Source organism: Gossypium hirsutum, chromosome A02, assembly GCF_007990345.1.
Source record: "Gossypium hirsutum isolate 1008001.06 chromosome A02, Gossypium_hirsutum_v2.1, whole genome shotgun sequence".
In the NCBI taxonomy this organism is placed as follows: domain Eukaryota; kingdom Viridiplantae; phylum Streptophyta; class Magnoliopsida; order Malvales; family Malvaceae; genus Gossypium; species Gossypium hirsutum.
In genome coordinates this window covers 107895595-107915521 of record NC_053425.1, presented here as the reverse complement: position 1 = coordinate 107915521, position 19927 = coordinate 107895595, and the positions used below count along the sequence as shown (strand labels likewise).

The following is a 19927-nucleotide window of genomic DNA, read 5'->3' as shown; positions in this document are numbered from 1 at the left end:
ATAGTTCAATGACTTGGATGAAAACTTTCTAATAGTTTAGTGACCATTTTGTAACTTTTTGAAGTTGAGGTGCCAGAACATAAACTTACTAATAGTTTAATGACATACAATGTAATTTACCCTTTAAATTATGAGTTATACTTGGGTTTCAATAACTTAAGTTTGAGCTTGAACCTATCCCGACTCATTTTCAGGCTTCTAATGTGATATTTTTTTAATGTATTATTAATTTATATCATATAAAAATTAATGAGATGGACTCACTTACATAGTGTAAAAACTAAAGTTATTTTACACACTTCCGTAATTATTTACATGATTAATATTTTAACGATCCAACCATTGAAATTATCAATACAATTATACTTGTCCTGCATGTAAAGTTTTTGAACCAATCTGATATCTCTATCAATGGTTGAACTTTTTTTACATAAACAAATAATTAGAAGTTTTAAATTTATATCAAATTTGACATGCATGATCTACATGAATACACTAAGAAAATAGTTAATTAAGTTGATAGGAGAACGTGGGTTCGAGCGCGTTTATCCTCTTATTTAAGAGTTGAGAGTGATTATGGGTAGTTCTAGACTTTATAAAAAAAATTAAAAAATATATTGTTTATATAAAACTATTAAATGTTAAACAAAAATATATAATTAAAAAAACTTAAAATAATATAATTCAACACTTATAAATATAAACCGAGTTTAAACAAAATTTTAACAACTATATTTTAAACTGGTCAAAGTTAAAAACAGCCATATCTACTATCAATGTCATTCATCTACCCACTCATCAATTATTCTCGTAAACTTTAATTCTTTTGACCAAAATTCGTCAATTGAGTTTTAGCTCAGTCGGTCACTTGATATCAATACTATTGTCAGTGCAGGAAGAAGTGAGTTTGAATGTGCTGACGCACGCACATTATCTTCCTATTTACGGGTTAAAGAAAAGATAAAAAATAAAAATATTATCAACAATGTAAAATTTTAATGCAACGTGGCAGGTGTAGATGAGGGGGGGCAACACGAATCTTCTTCAACATTAGAAAACAGAACAAGTCCAACAGAAGTGTCTCAAGTGGTATGCAGTATGCAGCACTTAATCACATTTCTTTTTTTAAAGTGTTGGGGGTCCTTTTTTCTTTTGCTTTTTATCTTACATTAATTTCATATCAACTTTGCTTACATAAAAGCCATCATAAATTATTGCAGACAATGGGTTGAAGAAAAAAAAATCGAAAATGGTAGTTAGATAATTTTTAAATTATAAGCTACAAAATCGTAATTTCATTTTTACTTTATTTAAAATAGTGAAAATAACGAATCTTAATATTTAACTTATTAGTTAAGAGTATTCATCGTATCCTCAAAATCGTAAAATTAATCTACAGAACGTACTTCTGTAATCAAATGCATGTGTGAGTGAATTTAAGGTTTTATTGTATAAAAATAAAAGTTGTGAAAATAAATCTCCGAACTCAAAATTAATATTAAAAAATAAAAAACAAAACTATTATAAACAATCTGAAAAATTCAAAAACATCCACTCAAACCCACTCTTACTTGGGGATATAATTGCAAGGTAGGTATTATTTCCCCTATCATTTATTAATTTTATTTTCAAGAAAGATGAGTGCATATAATTAATAAAGTTCACACACGGTTCATAAATTTTGTATACCATTAATAAATGATAAAATAACACGTCAGCATTATATAATGAGAAATTATTTTATGGACATTTTTCACTATGTCATTTATGGTCCTTTTTAAATTATTTAATGATATTTTAACAATTTTTTCCAAGTCATTGATACATAATTTTGGTAATTTTTTACCCCGAACCTCAAACAAAAAACCTAAAACCCTAACCTCAAACCTTAAACTCTAAATCCTAAACCTGAACTCAAATCATGAACCTAAAACCTCAATCTTGAACCATGTACCTTTTTCAAGATTTAGGATCGGGGTTTGAGGTTCAAGGTTTAGGTTTAGAGTTCAAGGTTTAAAGTTCAGGTCGGGGTTTAGGGTTTAGGGTTCAAGATTCAAGATTCAAGATAAAAATTTACCAAAATTATATATTAGTGACATGAAAAAACTTACTGAAATATTTTTAAACGATTAGAAAAGAACCATAAATGATGTGGTGAGAAAGATCCATAAAATAATTTAAACTAACAAATGAGTTAAAAATATAAACAATTAACTTTAATTAAATATAATTAACTATTTATTGTAATTATTATACCTATATCATGATTGGAAGATATTGGCTTTAGGTTTTTCTAAATTATAGAAAAAGAAAAAGGGGAATTATCTTAAACCAAAGTTACTTTTCTTGATTTTTATTAATATTTGTGTAATTAAATTTTATTAGAAATTAAATTTAGAGGTACGATTTTTGTATGTTGTATAATTATGAGTTTTGGACAATTTAGGACTGATTTGAAATCTCCCATTTTTGGCTTATACTAAAAAGTATTATGCTTTGCTCTTAGCTGCCCGCAGCCGTGCTCAAGAATTTATTTATAGGTCCTCTAATTTTTTATTTATAGGTCCTCTAATTTTTTTTTTGTTTCTCGATTTTAGAGAGTTTGAACAAGTTCACAAAAAGATTTTATTGAGAGCTTAAATATTTGAACAGACGGAGAATGCGTAAAGTGAGAGTGACTTGTAAGGTATTTGACAAGGCAAGGCAAACTCGAGCCTATATCGTATAACATATAGAAATTTTACGCACAATTACACCATGTTTCACTTTTTGAAGAACTTTAAAAGGTGGTTATGTGTAAATCCATTGCTTGTTTTAGGCACTAAAACTTTCAATAAATTCACTTTGTAAATCGACTCGAGTTCTCAATAGACTTGAATTGTAGGAACCCACCGAAAACAAATCAAAACATGTCATAAATCGTTGTATTTTTTGAAATTTTAAAATTTAGTTTCTCTACTTTTTAAATTTCAAAATTTAAATTCATTCAAGACTTCATTTTTTAATTTACATTATTATCAAACGGATATTTTTTTTTTCAAAATATTACACTAATTATTTTAATAAAAAATTAACAATAGTAAATAATTAAATTTAAATTTTAGACAAGATATATTCGTTTTTGCTTTTTGTCCCCCTTGTGATGAGAACACACGTAAATGATTTTTTGTTTTGTTTTTTAATCAAGCACATTTAAATATTGACTAGAAATAGTTGGTCTTTCCAAATTGGCAGTATCCTTCTTCTTCATTGACTACAACTTTTCTGCTTCCACGTTAATGACTTCACTGAATTGGACTAGTTGATGATGGTACATACATTCCTACAATAATAACAATAATAACAATAATATATAATTTTCTTGATACTCGAATTTTGACACTTTTTATTACAATAATAATAAATTTAGTGTTAATTATAAATTTATATAAATTTATATTTAATTTGTCAAATGTAATTTAATAAATTTAGTTTAATTTTAATTTTAGAATTGATTTGATAATATATTTTAAATACTTTATTACTTTACTTTTTATTAATCTTCGAGTAAAATATGATGTCTTATTTATTTAAGAAATAAATGCAAAAAATTTGAAGAGTACAAGTGAGTCACGGCTCAAAACCACCGTGCCCCAACACCAAGTCTAGATAGCACCCCAGCATCACTCCACCACGGTCCTTCATTTTTATTTAAGAAATAAATAAAAATCTACGTGGATTCAATTTTACTAATTGTTATTTACAGGTTTATTTTTAAGCACGACAACAGTAAAAATTAAAATTACAATTATAGACCTTACTTGTTGACTGGTCTCCATGGGCTGAAAAGACAATAGATCCTTTTCTTACAAAATATGTTCTGTTGTAAATTAAATGGATGTCATAACTCTCTTTAAGCATATTAAAGTAATGAGATAAAACTCTTTACTTAATTTATAATCAAGAGATTATTAAATAGAATAATTAAGAAACTTTAATTCATTAAATGTAATACCTTTATTAATTGAATGTAAATGAACTTATAAATAGCACATTATAAGTGAAAATAAAATAATGAAATTCTCTCGTATTTTCATCCTTTTTTATTTATTGTTTTATTAATTTTTCTATAACATGTTCTGAATTTTCCTTATTTTTTTCATTGCATATTGTTATTTTATTATTTTTCGAGAAATAAAGAGTCACTATCGAAGAGAAATAATTCACGTGGATTTTATTTATTTATTTGGAGTAACAGTAGAGGTAATTATGGGTTAGGTCGGGTCTTAATAAAATTTTATTTAAATTTAGTCTAGATAAAAATATTAAAATCTGAGTTTGGTTCGACCCGTTTATATTAATTTTTTATATTATTATTTTTATATAAAAAATTTAAAAATATAATACATTAAAAACATTAAAATAAATATTTCTCAACAAATTGAAAATAAATTAAAAAAATATTTATATTTAAATAACACCAAAATATGTACAACTTAGCAAGTAAATATCTCTAAAATAGTAGCAAAATTAACAATAAAATAAGAGTTATACAATATCTAAATAATAACAACAAAATAGTAACAATATAATAATGAAACGACACCAAAATAGCAGCAAAAAGCAGCATGTTCTTTTCTTCTTTTTTTTTTTTTGAAAATTCGGGTTGGGCTAAGCCCTGGCCAAAAAAAGCTTACCCGAGGCTTGACTCATTTAGAAAATGGGCCTCATTTGATCCATCAACCTAGATTTTAAGTTATACAATATCTCAATTTATTGTTTAGATTTTAAGTTAGTCCTCAAACTTTAAAGTGTTCTGATTGCACATCAAAGTATCAGTTAGGACTTCTGTCAACCTAGCCATTAATTTTGTATCAATCACATGGACAATTTGGATCTAGCCTGTTAAAACAAATAAATGTCCCTCCTAAATTTTAGTGACGTTATTTCTTAACACATCAAATCCAAATTGTCTATATAGTAGATATACATATATTTAAAATTTGATCCATGTATTTTAAATATACTCAACATAATATCTGAGTTGGCATTTAGCGCTAACTAGATTGATGGGAAGGATATGATTGATACGACATTTATACTTGTAGGATTCAATTAAAACGTTTTAGGGACCAGTTGAAAATCTGGGCATAATGTGAGGGCATCTGGAAAAATTAACCAAAAAAAATAAAAGTTTGCTTTATAATTGAACCCTGAAATGAAATCCTTTCCGCAGATATAAAACACAATTGGGCCCTAAAATGAAATTGGATTTAAACATTACGAAACCCACTGCACTGCGCTTCATATTCATTTTCTTCTTCCTCCTTTCGGCTTTTAATCTTAAAAACTCTGCAAAACCCTAATTCACCAAATCCCACTCGAAGAAGAAGAAAAAAATATGGGGAAATCCACCTTCGTTTCGTCCACAATATCATCACTCCTTTAGAGCCCTAACCTCAATCCCCATCAGTCTCCCGAGAAAACCACGAAGAAAAAACCACCCCAACATCCTAAGAAACCCCAAGCTTCCGGCGAAGCCGAAGCCTTATTCAAATCTCCAGACCTTTCTTCCGCCAAGAAAGTCTTCAATTACATCGTTGCCACAACGAAATCTTCACCCGATCTTCGTTTCCACAACACGCTCTTACAATCCTACGCTTCAATCTCCACCCTCAATGATTCAATTTCCCTTCTTCACCACATGATCAAAACCCAACCTTCGTTTTCACCTGACCGATCAACTTACCACGTCTTGCTCTCACAATCTTGCAAAGCACCGGATTCCTCCCTCTCCGCCGTTAACCAAATCCTCAACCTAATGGTCAATAACGGGCTAAAACCTAATCAGGTCACCACCGATATTGCTATCCGGTCGCTTTGTGAAGTTGGGCGTATTGATCATGCTGTTGAATTGGTAAAAGAACTTTCTTTAAAACAATCTCCGCCTGATAATTATACGTTCAATTTGCTTGTTAAGAATTTATGCAAGTGTAGAACTTTAAGTACGGTTTACAGTTTTATTGATGATATGAAGAGTTCTTTTGGTATAAAACCTGATCTTGTTACTTATACTATATTGATTGATAATGTTTGTAATTCAAAGAATTTACGTGAGGCAATGAGATTGGTTGGTGTGCTTAATGATTCAGGGTTTAAACCAGATTGTTTTGTTTATAATACTATTATGAAAGGGTATTGTATGTTGAGTAAAGGGAGTGAAGCAATAGAGGTTTATAAGAAAATGAAAGAAGAAGGCATCGAACCCGATCTCGTGACATATAACACTTTGATTTTCGGGTTATCTAAATCCGGGAGAGTAAAAGAAGCTAAGAAGTATTTAGATATTTTAGTCGAATCGGGTCATTTCCCGGATGCCGTTACATACACTTCACTGATGAATGGTATGTGTAGAGAAGGGAATGCATTAGGTGCAATGGTTTTGTTGGAGGAGATGGAAAGAAAGGGCTGTACACCGAATTCATGCACTTACAATACGCTGCTTCACGGGTTATGCAAGTGTAGATTGATGGAGAAAGGAATGGACTTGTATGAGGCAATGAAATCTGCTGGGATGAAGCTCGAGACTGCTTCGTATGCTACTCTTGTGAGAGCGCTTTGTCGTGAAGGCAGGGTTGCAGAGGCATACGAAGTGTTTGATTATGCCGTTGAGAGTAAGAGTTTAACTGATGTTGCTGCTTACTCAACATTAGAGGTTACCCTTAAGTGGCTAAAGAAAGCTAGAGAACAAGGGCTAGCTGTTTGACTGGTATCTCCTTTATTTGTATATCAGTCTCTCTAATTTGTAGTTCTTGTTGATCATTACAATTTTGATGCCTATTTTATGAATAAAATGAGCCTATTTTTTATATGGCAAAATTAGCTTGTGACTTCATAGGGTAAATACTTATTTTGGTATCTGAACTTGTCTTCAAGGTTCATTTTGGTACCTAATCTTTTTTTTTTTTGGGTCCAATTAGGTACCTAAACTTGGCCTCAAGGTTCAATTTGATACTTAAACTTGGTCCAAGTAGGTACCTGAACTTGGCTTTATAGTTCAGATATGCCATTTGAACCAAGCAGCCAGGTTGAACCCAAAAAAAAAAAAAAGTTTAGGTACTAATTGAACCTTGAAGCAAGTTCAAGTCTAAAAAATGCATATTTACTCGACATCATAATATCTATCACTGCAAGTGCATTGTTGTTTGTATGGTTCACCATTTGTCAAAGTAGGTCCTGTTTTTATTCACCATTTTGTCTAATTTCATATGTAATTCATCTTCTTCCATGTTATTCATGCTGTGTTCCTTCAATGGGAGGATGAATATATATATATATATGCTTTTGTCATATTATTTGATCGTATGAACCAGGATCATGCATCAACAAGCAATTATCATGTTCTATATTTTGTTAAACCCGTACGTATTGCTAGGTACATTTATTTGTAATCTTTGACCAATAAAACATACTGACAAAATTGAAGACCAAAAAAGTAAAAAAGAGAGAATATAATTAGACATCTGTGGATTTGGTAATCTTCAGGCACATGGGGAGCTTGTGCCTTGTTGCGGTATATGTTGGCCATACATTTAAGGTTGTTCACCTACATCAAAATGTACACTAGCTTGATGTCCTATGCTATTGAACATTTTACAGGGAAGACGAGATTTTGCTTAAATAAATTATTGAACCCGGGGGGGGGGGAGGCAGTACAATGCATTTGGTAACTAATGTGGCATTAATTTATGGCTAGGATACGGGAAGTAAAGGGGGACAAGGAGAATAACGGCCTTTCCCCCGGCCATGAATCGAGCATGTGATTTATTCTATTTAAATTTGTTTCTTCTTTCAAGTTAAATGGAGGATGTGCTTCATGGTTAATTGTAAATAATTTTGATTGATATAATCATTGTACATATTTTGTCTAGTTTTATTATATATAAGCTGAAGTTTTTTTATATATTCCTTTTGATTTTTTTATTTTCTATTTATTTTTTTGAATCAAGACTAAATAGACAGAGTATATTAATATTGAGAGCTTAATTTATTGTTATAACAATCAAAGTCATGTATAATTGACAGAAAACATAAATACCGTAATTAAATGTCTATAGTTGATCACTTTTAAAATGGATTCGATTTTTTGAAGAGGGACCAAATTGGTCAAAATCAAAACTTAACAACCTACAAGCAGTCTAGTGCCTTCTTCAACAAGCAGTCTCTGTTTCACCTTAACAACCTACAAGTTGAGTAGCCTTCAAATTTCATTGCACGTCTAGTGCCGCTCTAGATTCTTTTGCCTTAGGGAATCACCTCCCACAATTCCTCCTGTTTCTTATTCTAATATAAATCCCGTATCGTTTGCCTGCCTTGAATGTTCTTAAACTAATTTTAAAGGACCATAAACAAAACTCTGGTCGGAAAACAAGGCTAATATCACACTAATGATTGAACAGGCAATACAACAAACGGTTCACACCCCTTGTACCACTTGTTTACATTACAATCACTTGAAACTTAACATTAAAATAAAACATAAATGGTTACAGGTTGTAGGCTACATATGCTACAAGGATCTTCTAATTGCAGGCTAATCCCTGTCTCCATCACATGGCCAATGATTAGACTTTGGCCACATATTACTTTCTTTATAAATATATAGAAGAATCATGTGTGTTTAGAGCACCTTCTCCTGTGAAAAAACATGGCAAACTTGTCTGTAATTCATGGTGTGAATGTTCCTGTTAGATCCATTAGTTTGCCATCCAGGTTGCAGCTTAATTCGATCGAAACTGAGCTGAATGAGCTTAAAACGTTCGGTGTATTGCCGGGTTTACAACCAAGTCACGGCAGTGGCAAGACGGGTTTCACTAGGCTTGCAAAGTTGTATACCAACATTGTGGAAATCATTCAATCTCCACTCACTCACAAAGCACTTCACCATCAGCAAAACGTGGTAAAACTGATAGAGGAAGCACTCGACGACTCGGTCGGACTACTAGATGCATGTAGCACCGCCAAAGACTTAATTACGACGATGAAACAACAAGTACAAGACCTTCAATCAGCTTTACGTCGGAAAGGCCGTGATTCGAGTATCGGAACCGATATCCTTGCTTATATCAACTTCAGAAAGAAATTCAAAAAGAGCATTGGTAAAAGCCTTAGAGCACTAAAGAGATTAGAATGCAACAATGTCAATGGTACAACATTTCATTGCCATGTAGTAAAGCTGTTAAACTCATTGAAACAGTCCAATGCTGTTACGATATCGATGTTCGAGTCGATGTTGTCGTTTCTTTTGATGCCGGTAATGAAAACGAAGGCTGGTGGTTGGTCTTTGATTTCGAAATTGATATCGGATGGTAGAAATCAAAAGGGTTTTAATGAAGTGGGGATTGTGGACTTTACTTTGTATAGACTCCATGGACGAGTTCGAAAAAACAATGCGAAGATCGATACACAGGTAGAATTAAGGAGATTAGAGACACTTTGTGCAACTATTGAAGGTCTTGAAGATGGTTTAGATATCTTGTTTAGATGTTTAATTAAAATTAGAGTTTCTTTACTTAACATACTTACACCTTGAAGATTACTATTGTATTTCATTGTTCATGGCATCTATAGTGTACATGTTCATGAACTAGATTTTGTAAGAGAATTGTATAAAGTAAATCCACACAAGCGATCCATGTATGTATGTATGTATGTATGTATGCATGCATGCATGCATGGAAAATGATGTGAAAATCATAGTGGATTCTCCATGGTTACAAAATCATGCTAATTAATGAGATTTTTTTTACAAATATTTTGGTAAACACATTTAAAAAACAATATATTTTTATTCATTTTTTGAATTTAGGTCGGGTTTGGATGGGTTGATTAGTGAATTTAGGGTTTGACTTTTATTCATTTTATATTTTTTAAAATTTTAATTTTTTGTATTTGGGCTTTGGGTTTATTGATTAGTGGATTTAGGGTTTGGCTTTTTTTATTTGAGTCAAGAATTTTGGCCTCAAAACATAAAAGACCAAATTTATTGTTTTGTTTTATTGATTTAACATGTTTTCGATATGTAGTTCAATCGCAATTCAAAATAGTTCATAGTTCAATTGATCTAATTTCTCTCTCCAAATCAATACCCCAATTGATCTGATCTGATTTAAATAATCATGGTTTCCACTCTTCAATAATTTCAATAGGTGCTTTTAGTGTCACAAGCCACGAATCAAAGCCTGTGGCGAATGCACATAGAACCTCCCATAAAGGTCAATCGGTTAAATGAGGCTTATTTGACCCACTTGAATTGACCATATTCATGAAACATATATAAGACGAGACACTCCAGTAGAACTAGAGTTACCAACATAATTATTGTAAATTTTAAGAAATAAAGATGTATATAGTTCAAATCCTTTAGAACTCTTATCTTGTAGATAAAACTAATCTTAACCGTCGATATAATTCGATTTGAACCATTGGATCAAGAAGAGCTCAACTATAACTAAAGGCCTTCCCCATCATTTGTAATCATCAATTATATTCTATTCTTGAGTTAACAAATATATTACTTTCATTACTCGTTTTCTCTTTCGAATTTGCTTCCGTTTTGTTTCGGTACTTTAGATAATTTCTACGAAAATTCTCATTCTTCAATAGACGTAAAACTAACTTTAACGAATTTAAACACAAAAAAATTACTAAAACAGCACGATTTGCTAAATCAAAGTTGTCCCAAGACACTAGGCTTTGTCCTCTTTACCTTATCAACGTGACATACTACAACACTTAATTAACAACGACATTGACTGAGAATTAGTACTGTGATGGCTGTTTTTAATTGTCTACCATCTTAATTAAACATCAAAAAAGGGAAAAATCTTTATTATAATTTTCAAAGACTCAAGTCAAGAAGAAAACTATGAAGAAAAAAAAAACCTTTCTCGCTAAGAAAAAACCCCATATGTCATGGTCAACAAAGTAACAAACTTTATAAAAAAATAAAAATAAAAATAAACAACCAAAGTTACAAACTTTATTTTTTTAATCTTATCTTATCTTATCTATAATTAAAGTTACAAAATTGAAAGGTTTAGTCATACTATCTTTACTTGGTTACCATATTTGTATAGCACCTGTCCTTATAAGAGAGCAATACGTGTTGCCTCCAACATCTAAACAAGTTGATTCATATAAAAAGCACTCGTGCGTGTGACCAATTATTGCTATAATCAAAACTTATAGATTTATATAATTTTAATCTAACAGATCTGGATTGCAATCTCAAGAAATAATAATTTTGTGTTAGACAAACCAGGTAAGCCAATATATTTATATAGTGAGGCAGCTGAAGTTGAAAAAACTATTGTTTAGGGTTTTGGATAATGTGGCAGCTAAGGAGGCAAGACAGGTGATGACTCTTTGGGGTCTATGCATAACCAAACACACATATACGACAAAGTAACAACACAGCTCATTCGTATTTGATGTTCCAACCATATATTGGGATAAAAAGATGTTATAATATTTGAGCCATGCCGGTGAATGATGTGACAAGTTATCCGTATTACGAGGGGAATCCCGTTGTGGTTCACATGATGGTGACATTACCCATTATGTATCTATTTAAACCATATCAAGTTGAAGCTTTGAAAACAGATCAAAAAATGGCTACCAAATACCATGTTAGATCAATTAGCTTGCCTTCAAGGTCACATCCCACCACTCTTAGAATAGAAGATGAGCTCAAAAGGCTCAAAACATCGGAACCATCGGCTTTGTCGGCGACCGAGTCAATATCTGCAGGTCTTTCGGGACTGGGAGACTTGTATCAATGCATGGATGAGCTTCTCAACATGTCTTCAACACAACAAGTACTGTCCATGTACCAACATGAGAAATGTATAGATGAGTTGTTGGATGGATATGTAAAGCTTTTGGACATTTGTGGTATTGCAAGGGATTACATGTTTCAAATCAAGGAACATGTTCATGCTCTTCAATCTGCACTTAGAAGAAGGAAAGGAGATTCAAGTATTGAAAATAGCATCTCTCAGTACACTCATTTGAGAAAAGAAATGAAGAAAAAAGCAAAGAAATTGATCATGGAATTGAAGCAAATGGACAATGACGACAACAACAACAACAAACTCGAAACGTCGTCATTGTTGGACCGTGATCATCATTTCTTCTCCGTGATTCGAGTTTTAAGACAAGTTAGTGTAATGAGTTCATCTTTGTTCCAATCCTTGTTCACCTATTTGTCAGCACCAGTTCCCTCAAGATGGTCTCTAGTGGCAAAATGGATGCATAAAGGTACAATATCATGCGAAGAGAAGCAAGACATTGTTAATAACGAACTCGAAAGCGTGGATGCCGCGATTTGTCGACGTATTTTCGATGTTCAAATCACACATAAAAGATTGATGGCTTTGGAGAGTAGCATCGAAGGCGTCGAGAACCGTCTCGAATGTGTTTTTAGGCACATAATTAAAGCAAGAGCCTCTCTTTTGAACATCATTTCACAATGAGTTATCTCTATAATGTCAAACCACTCAAGCATCCAAGTTTTAGTTGATCCAATTTCAATCCATGAATTTATACATCATACAAAAATCTGTATAGTTATAAATGAAATATAAATTTTTATTGATATTTTTCATGTTTATTTTAACGATTATATTTAAAATTCGTAATTAGCGCTTTTAAAAGATAAGATGTGATGATATATGCATTGGTCCACAAATTTTGGCTTTGACAGCTATGACAAAATCATGAACTAATTATATGTGCAAATCCAAATAGAATAATACTATTATAACAATGGATGCTCAATTATTTCACAAGAAACCTATAACCCTTTTTCTCTTTTTCTGTCATACACTTTTACTATATTCAAGTAAAGGGGTATTGGCATTGAGTGCAGTACCACCACGTGTCGAGAAAAGACATTAATTAACACGTGTCACAAGGATACTAGGATTTACAAGTTCTATATATGCTTTATGTTGATTACCTTTTACTCAAACTGTCCAAGGCTCTTTATTCTATAAGATATGGCATATCAGTTTAGATCATAAAACACTCACTGCCCTTTTCTCAAAAGAAAAAAAAGTAAACCCTTTTAATAAAGTATAATATTGTAATTTATTTGGGTTTTTTTCGGAGTTAGAGGGAAAATTCCGGAAAAACCCCGAGTTAAAACCGAACATAAAACTCTTAATAGACTAAACTTAAAAGATTTGTGTCGAAAGAAAGTCGATCCCTCAACAAATATGTGTTTTTATTTCTAACAAGTTAGATATGTGAATGTAGTAGTTATCTAACAAGTTAGATATGTGAATGTAGTAGGATTCATGAACATATTATCTGTACAAAACATTATAATATATGAAGTAGAAGACTCATGTCTTACTCTGGCAAGTACCATCTAGCAAAGCCTGGTAGGGAACATAAAAAGATGAGGTACATCAATTATTTAAAAACCACCTTCCATTAATATGCTTTTTAAGTAGCTTCGGAGTTTGGATGGATGGCCATATTTTTCCTTTAAAAATCAAGGTCGGCGCTTGATGGTGGTGATGGTGCATTATTAGATGATGGACAAATGCATAGGGGTATGCAAAAAAACAAAATCCAAAAGTCAGATACACCGTATCCAAATCAATAAACTCTGGGATTTTATTAAATATGACAAGTTTATCATTGTAAGTCATTCCTAATTCCCATATTATCTTCACATGCCTTCCACATTGGTACATGGACCTACTGTGATTACTTCCATCACCAAAGTTGGTATAAATATATGATAATGGATTATTGAACTTACCTTTCATCTTTGTTTGAGTCTTGAATGAAAAAGAGTGACAATGGCTGCTTTCTCCACGAAGTTAGCGAAAAAACACGGTCTCCGGTCCTTCAGCTTCCCTGCTAGCTCACATCCGAGCACACTTAGATTGGAAGAGGAGCTGAATAAGCGTCGGTGTCGGCACGGTGCTTCATCGTCCAACGGTGAAACACTTTGCACTGGTTTATTTGGTCTAGCAGAGTTGTATATATGCATAGAGGATCTTTTAAATTTGCCACTCACTCAACAAGCTTTAGCTCAACATCACAATGAACAATGGCAAAATGCATTGCTAGATTGTTCATTAAAGCAATTGGATCTATGCAGTAACACGAAGGATGCCGTTTCTTCAATGAAACAAAGTGTTCGAGAGCTTCAATCGGCTCTCCGACGAAGCAAAGCCGGAGAGCAAAGCATTGAAACCAATATTAATAGTTACATTACCACTAGGAAGATTATGAAAAAAGAAATCGCGAATTCACTTGCATCATTGAAGCAAATGGACAACATATTCGGAGATTTTCCTCGGTTAGAACAACACCATCATCTCGCCGCGGTCATTAGTTTGCTTCGAGAAGCAACCGTGATCACCGCTTCCGTTTTCCACGCCCTTCTTTCATTCCTTTCTCCTTCGTCGTTGAAACCAAAGTCTTCGAAATGGTCATTGGTTTCAAAGTTAGTCCAGAAGGGTTCGACAACATGCAAAGACGAGCGGGAAATGAATGAGTTAGACAGAGCTGACATCGTGGTTAGCAACATATTACTGCAGAGCTCGAAAGAAGATTCCGAGGAAACGAAAATCGAATCCGCAATGGTAAATTTGGAATCTTTGGATGCTATTTTTGAAAATCTTGAAGATGGCTTAGAGTGTTTGTTTAGGAGCTTGCTTCATAGTAGAGTTTCTTTCCTAAATATACTTTCTCATTAACAAAACATCATATATATATATCCTCCAATCTATTGAGATTTGAGAGGTGGATCAACAACATTGAAATGTATTCTTCACTTATGGGACAATATGTACAGTTCTTATTAGTATTTAGGATGGATTTGTACATTTTGTGAGTTCCATTATTAATTCAAGCACTATTTTGTACTTTTATGCCAATCGATTTAATATATGTTGTGTGAAAAGTTTGATCCATTCAAACATATGCCAAATTTTTGGATCACACTTTAGCTTCTGCACAAGAAAATAAAATATGCACTATTTCTCTTTAAGTTTTGTTTCTTCTCACCTAGTTATCTTTTTTTATTATCAAAAATATATTAATCTATTATTTTTATCCCATTTTACTTGAAAATTTGTATGGACGATTTTATTCATTGATATCATATTTTGGGGTCAAATGAGATTAAATTAATAGTTTAGGTGTCACTTTTGATAATAAAAAAAGTATAAATGTAAAATTGACCCTCAAATTATACCAATTTTATCACTTAAGTACTGAAAAAAAAAATTTTTGTCAAGAATGGTATATAAACAATTAATTCCTTCTACTAGATGTCATAAATTTTTTGTGTAAAATGAGACAAAATTAATAATTTAAATATTAATTTTTACTAGTAAAAATTTTAGATACTTAAATGGAAAAATAAATATAATTTAGACACAGGACCTGAACCCCATTTTAGTCCTTTTAAAATCCAAAGAGTTATAAATTTATATATAATAAAATTTCATCTTTGACTCAAATAATAAAATTGTGATTTAATCTTTCTTAAAATTATAAAGTATTAAGCTTGAAATTAAAAAATTAGGAAATTTTGAATTTAATTGTGGATTTTGAGGTATAGGGACATTGGGGATTGGGATTGAGTGGGGTGCATTAGTTGCGCCTAGGGTTCCTGTTTATGCCTGAACCTGGTATTAAAGTGAGTTTCTTTAAACCTCGAGAATGTCAATAAGCACATGTATGTATGCATGTATGAGCAAAGAGTGTAAAAAGTTCGCTTTTCTAATGTATTAGCCGCTCAGTAAGAGCACATGCTGTGAGACAGCATTGTACCACATGTTCTAAAGCTTATTTTCAACATTTGAACAACCAAGGTTCGGAAAATCCCAAACAATGCATTGAAAAATCTCATACTCCAATGGCTGTTTCTGGCATGTTTTTTTTTTTGTATGCTTATGGTTGACAAAAATTCCCAACTCCTTAAAACACAGCAAAACAAGACAAAAAAAGGAATCACAAACTAATCACAAGCAACTCAACCTCCAGCGAACCACGAGCAAACGATTCTGCACTCACGAACGAAATGATTGCTTCTAGACACACTCACTTCAAAAAAAATTTCGAGTTAAAATCACAGTTGTTTTTGGCTAAAATGATACACTATCCTAAAAAATCAGCAGCAACGACACGTTAAAATGTCTAAGCAAGTGTAAGGCCTTGCCTTTTCTTCAAGTTCTTGAGACGAGGGCAAAGGTTCCAAACTGTAAATACTGCTTCGAACACAGCAAAAGTTGTATAAATTCCTGCAAATTCCTTTACTAAAAGGATATACTCGTTCAGGAATCCGCCTGCATATGTAATGAAAATGAGCAATTATGTAAGCTGTGAACACATGGTCGATCGCTTAATAGCTATCTGTGATGAAGAAAATGTCATATTAATGCGTTCTATCAAAATCCAATCATGATAAGTCTTTCAATCTTATGACATGGTATTGTACCTTAGATATGGGATACGCCGGCGCCTAACGAGTTCGTAAGTCGTCTGATTTGTCAGAACAAGATAACTGCACGAAAAATAAAGGTTAATAAACCAGTGTCCACGGTACATAACGTTAAAGCTAATCATCAATACCTGAAATGCAAACAAAAGTTACCTGTGAAAAAGCAGCAGCAATAGGAGAAAAATTATGGAAATCGACAAGGCGATCAATAGCAGAATCATAATGGCATCCTTCCACCTTTCAACAATATTTTTCAATGTCAAATTTTCAGATCTAGGTAAATACAAAAGATCCAAATGAAAAAATAAAAGCCAAACAATAGATATTTAACCACCCCATTGTCACACTATAGAGGTACTTTGTAATATAACATACCAAGGCCTCGAAATGTTGGCTTTCAGGTACATAATATACAAGATGCCAGTCCAAAGACACAATGCTGTCTCTTCACAAATATACCACCTGAATTTAAAAATTGTGACAGGAGAGACCGATGAGTTCCAAATTAGGAAACAATATTTAAATGATCGAATTTTAGCATGCATGCAAAATCAAAATGAACATATGTTGGACGTATTTATATACCATGTCAAATATGATATAGACTCACCAAAATTTGCAATGATTGTCCTGGCCAACACATGATCCGAGCCATACACAATGATGATCAAACTGAAGAACACATTTATCACAATCATGACAGTGCTTTGCTCGTGGAGGCTGCAGTTGTACACAAACAAACATAAGTAACAATCACAAGCTATCTAAGGTACTAATTGCACATTTAAGTAACATTGAAAAGGATAGCTGAATAAACACAAGCGGTTCTTCAGAGTTCTTACATTGAACATCCAATCAAAGCTACAATATGACTAAAGTTAACATGTTTTTTCCGAGTACACTGACCTCCATGCTCACTGACAAAGCTACAAATATTCACACATGCATCTTTTTAGTTCTAGACATTATACAAAGTCAACAATAAAGATCCTCTGTCTAGGTAAGCAACACATATAAACAGAGATAACCAAGAAGTCAGAGACGGCACCAAGGCCCCCCCCCTCCCCTCCAAAGATGAAATTTTTTTTGTTTAATCCCTTTAAAATTCTAAAATAACAAGCATATACAAAGATAAAATTGTCCTTTGACCCCTTTAAAATTTTATAATTTAATTTTGGTCCCCCAAGATAAATTTCTGGCTTCGTCCCTGCAAGAAGTGTTGATTCAAAGAAAATAAGTTTATTGCATGAAAGACGTAAAAAATTAAATATAGGTACCTGCTCAACATTACAATAGGAGCAAGTGCAAGACCTGCAAAATCCAAAAGAAAGTCAGTAGCTTTCTTGGTAGTTTGCATGACAAGACTCAGATTAAACTCAAGCTTATGGGGTTAAAACACGCAAAACATCAAGATTCATATGCCATATGTTTAGTAAATATAAAGGCAAACTTGTGTAAGATTTATAAAACGGAAGAGCAGCAAGTGATATACGACAGAAAGTACCGTGATTGCTTAACTTAGCTCGCACTTAGTGCCCATGCAGATCCATAAACATGAATTCACAAAGTCAATAGTGTTTTTACATACCTAATGGATGTTCCAGGGGGATACATGTCCATAACCAACTTTGTCCAAGACGAAGGATTACTCCCTTGGAAATTTCTACCCGATTGACTCCCCTCTATGACAACATTCAAGCTTCCATTTTGGCTTGAAGCAGGCTGTCTTTGCTTAAACATTATAAGAACACGATAAATAGTAAGATTCCAAGCATAGACCCCACTTCTAAAGAAATGGAAGAGACAATGAATGGAACAATAAAAGAAAAGAAAATGCTTACTTTGAGGCCATTGACGACTTCTGATATATCACATTCGTCTCATTAACAGCCCTCATTACATCAACAACATAACTAAAAGCCGAAAAAAGGACATAAAAACATTAACAGTAAAAACACAATCAGTAATTTACACAGTTTCAAAACTTCGATGATCTATAGAGTAAAAAACCACACTGATATTTACCCAGGAGAAGAACCAGAAGTAATAAAGTATTGTACCAATGTAGCAAGAAGCAACAACAAATATAAAGCAGTGTACCTGAGAAAATGAAAAAAAAAAGAGAGGAAGAATTAAACACACATTAAAAGAAAGATGCTTTATTTATGGATGTTCTTATACAACTAAATTAATCAAAAAGAATCCAAATTTATAAACTTTCATTGAAAAAAAAAAAAAAGAAGGTAAAGCTAGTTGCAATGAATGAACTATGAAGTGTAATCGACTCATTACCAGGGTTCTTTTTTGGTTTTCTCAATTAAGTCGCCATCGAAAACAAAGAGAATGCCAACGAAAATCAGATGTAGCATCACTAATGTCACTTTCAAACCCCATGATGATCTTCGAGCTAAAGAACCCATAAAATTTTCCAAATTAATTATAATAAAAAACCGCTAAAAAAACCCATGAAATTCGACAAAACCCAACAAAATGGAAAGCAAAATAAACTAAATTATCCACAACTCAACTGAATTATAAGAAACAAAACATACTTAAAAAAAAAGCTTCTTGTTCTTGGTCATGAGATAAACATAAAAAGAAAATTGTACCAGGATCGGAGAGACAAGGGAAACAGTGAAAGAACCGGGCGAAAGCTCGATCGCGAAAGGACCGGCATATACCCATCACCGTCGTCATCAAACAAACCACCCAACACAACAAAATTTCCAATTTCAAAAATCAAATCATTAAACGACAAGATAAGTGTAAAAAAAAAAGTCAATATTTTTTGGCCCTTTTTCAAGCAAGGCTTTCCCTTTTTTCTCTTCTTTCAATTTCGAAAGAAGAAAAAAAGTTAACAGCAGATATGAAATTTGTGAAACAAAAAAAAAATCAAACTCTTTTAACAAGAAATGGAAAAAACTCAGTTCGTGGAAGATTGCATTTTTTGCAGTTTTTATCATATTGAGAATAAGAATGTCAGCTGTCGGTTAGATAATGTAGGGTTTTTTTTAATCAAAATAATAAAAAAATTAATTAATAAATTATAATTAATTATGAAAATATAATTTTCTCAACGAAAAAAAAACAAATTTTATTGTAAAATACTCTATTTTCGTAATTAATTTACAATTTATCTTATTTTTATAATTATTTTTTTAATATTATTTTGATAAAAAAACCAATAAGTTGGTATTTTAATTTGCAGTGCAGACCCATTATCATGTTTTTATTTGCAGGTTTCTATGGAAGTCATCTATTCCTTTGCTATTAATTATTGTTGGTCTAATGCTGGTTCTAGTCCCTTTACTATGATGAAAGTTGAGATTTAATCTCGTCATTTTAATTTGTCATAGTTTGGTCCCTTTATTTTTATATTGTACAATCGGTAACACTATTAATTGTTGTCATTGTAGT

General features: G+C 32.2%; 5 protein-coding genes across 6 annotated transcripts; 4 read left to right on the top strand and 1 right to left on the bottom strand.

Moving 5' to 3' along the window:
- Positions 1-5252: 5252 nt before the first annotated feature.
- LOC107918017 (pentatricopeptide repeat-containing protein At2g17670) lies at positions 5253-6848 on the top strand. Its single transcript, XM_016847542.2, has one exon. The coding sequence runs from the start codon at positions 5684-5686 to the stop codon at positions 6743-6745; it is 1062 nt and encodes a 353-aa protein (XP_016703031.2). The 5' UTR covers positions 5253-5683; the 3' UTR covers positions 6746-6848.
- A 1838-nt stretch (positions 6849-8686) lies between these two features.
- LOC107952779 (uncharacterized) lies at positions 8687-9571 on the top strand. The gene has a single exon (XM_016887952.2). The coding sequence runs from the start codon at positions 8687-8689 to the stop codon at positions 9569-9571; it is 885 nt and encodes a 294-aa protein (XP_016743441.1).
- Positions 9572-11504: 1933 nt separating this feature from the next.
- Positions 11505-12633, top strand: LOC107952771 (uncharacterized). The gene has a single exon (XM_016887944.2). The coding sequence runs from the start codon at positions 11520-11522 to the stop codon at positions 12513-12515; it is 996 nt and encodes a 331-aa protein (XP_016743433.2). The 5' UTR covers positions 11505-11519; the 3' UTR covers positions 12516-12633.
- Positions 12634-13677: 1044 nt separating this feature from the next.
- Positions 13678-14927, top strand: LOC107945083 (uncharacterized). Its single transcript, XM_016878969.2, has one exon. The coding sequence runs from the start codon at positions 13854-13856 to the stop codon at positions 14757-14759; it is 906 nt and encodes a 301-aa protein (XP_016734458.1). The 5' UTR covers positions 13678-13853; the 3' UTR covers positions 14760-14927.
- A 955-nt stretch (positions 14928-15882) lies between these two features.
- Positions 15883-19611, bottom strand: LOC107917903 (protein S-acyltransferase 10). Of its 2 annotated transcripts, XM_016847424.2 has the most exons (12): positions 19120-19500; positions 18803-18917; positions 18536-18610; positions 18352-18423; positions 18099-18236; positions 17788-17821; positions 17121-17230; positions 16886-16972; positions 16664-16747; positions 16508-16573; positions 16229-16355; positions 15883-16113 (listed from the first exon to the last, which is right to left on the bottom strand). In XM_016847424.2, exons 1-12 carry the CDS (start codon positions 19205-19207, stop codon positions 16111-16113), a joined length of 999 nt encoding a protein of 332 aa, XP_016702913.2. In that variant the 5' UTR covers positions 19208-19500; the 3' UTR covers positions 15883-16110. The 2 variants fall into 2 exon arrangements, with proteins under 2 accessions (XP_016702913.2, XP_016702835.2); XM_016847346.2 differs by having other exon boundaries at positions 15883-16355; positions 19120-19611.
- Positions 19612-19927: the final 316 nt, after the last annotated feature.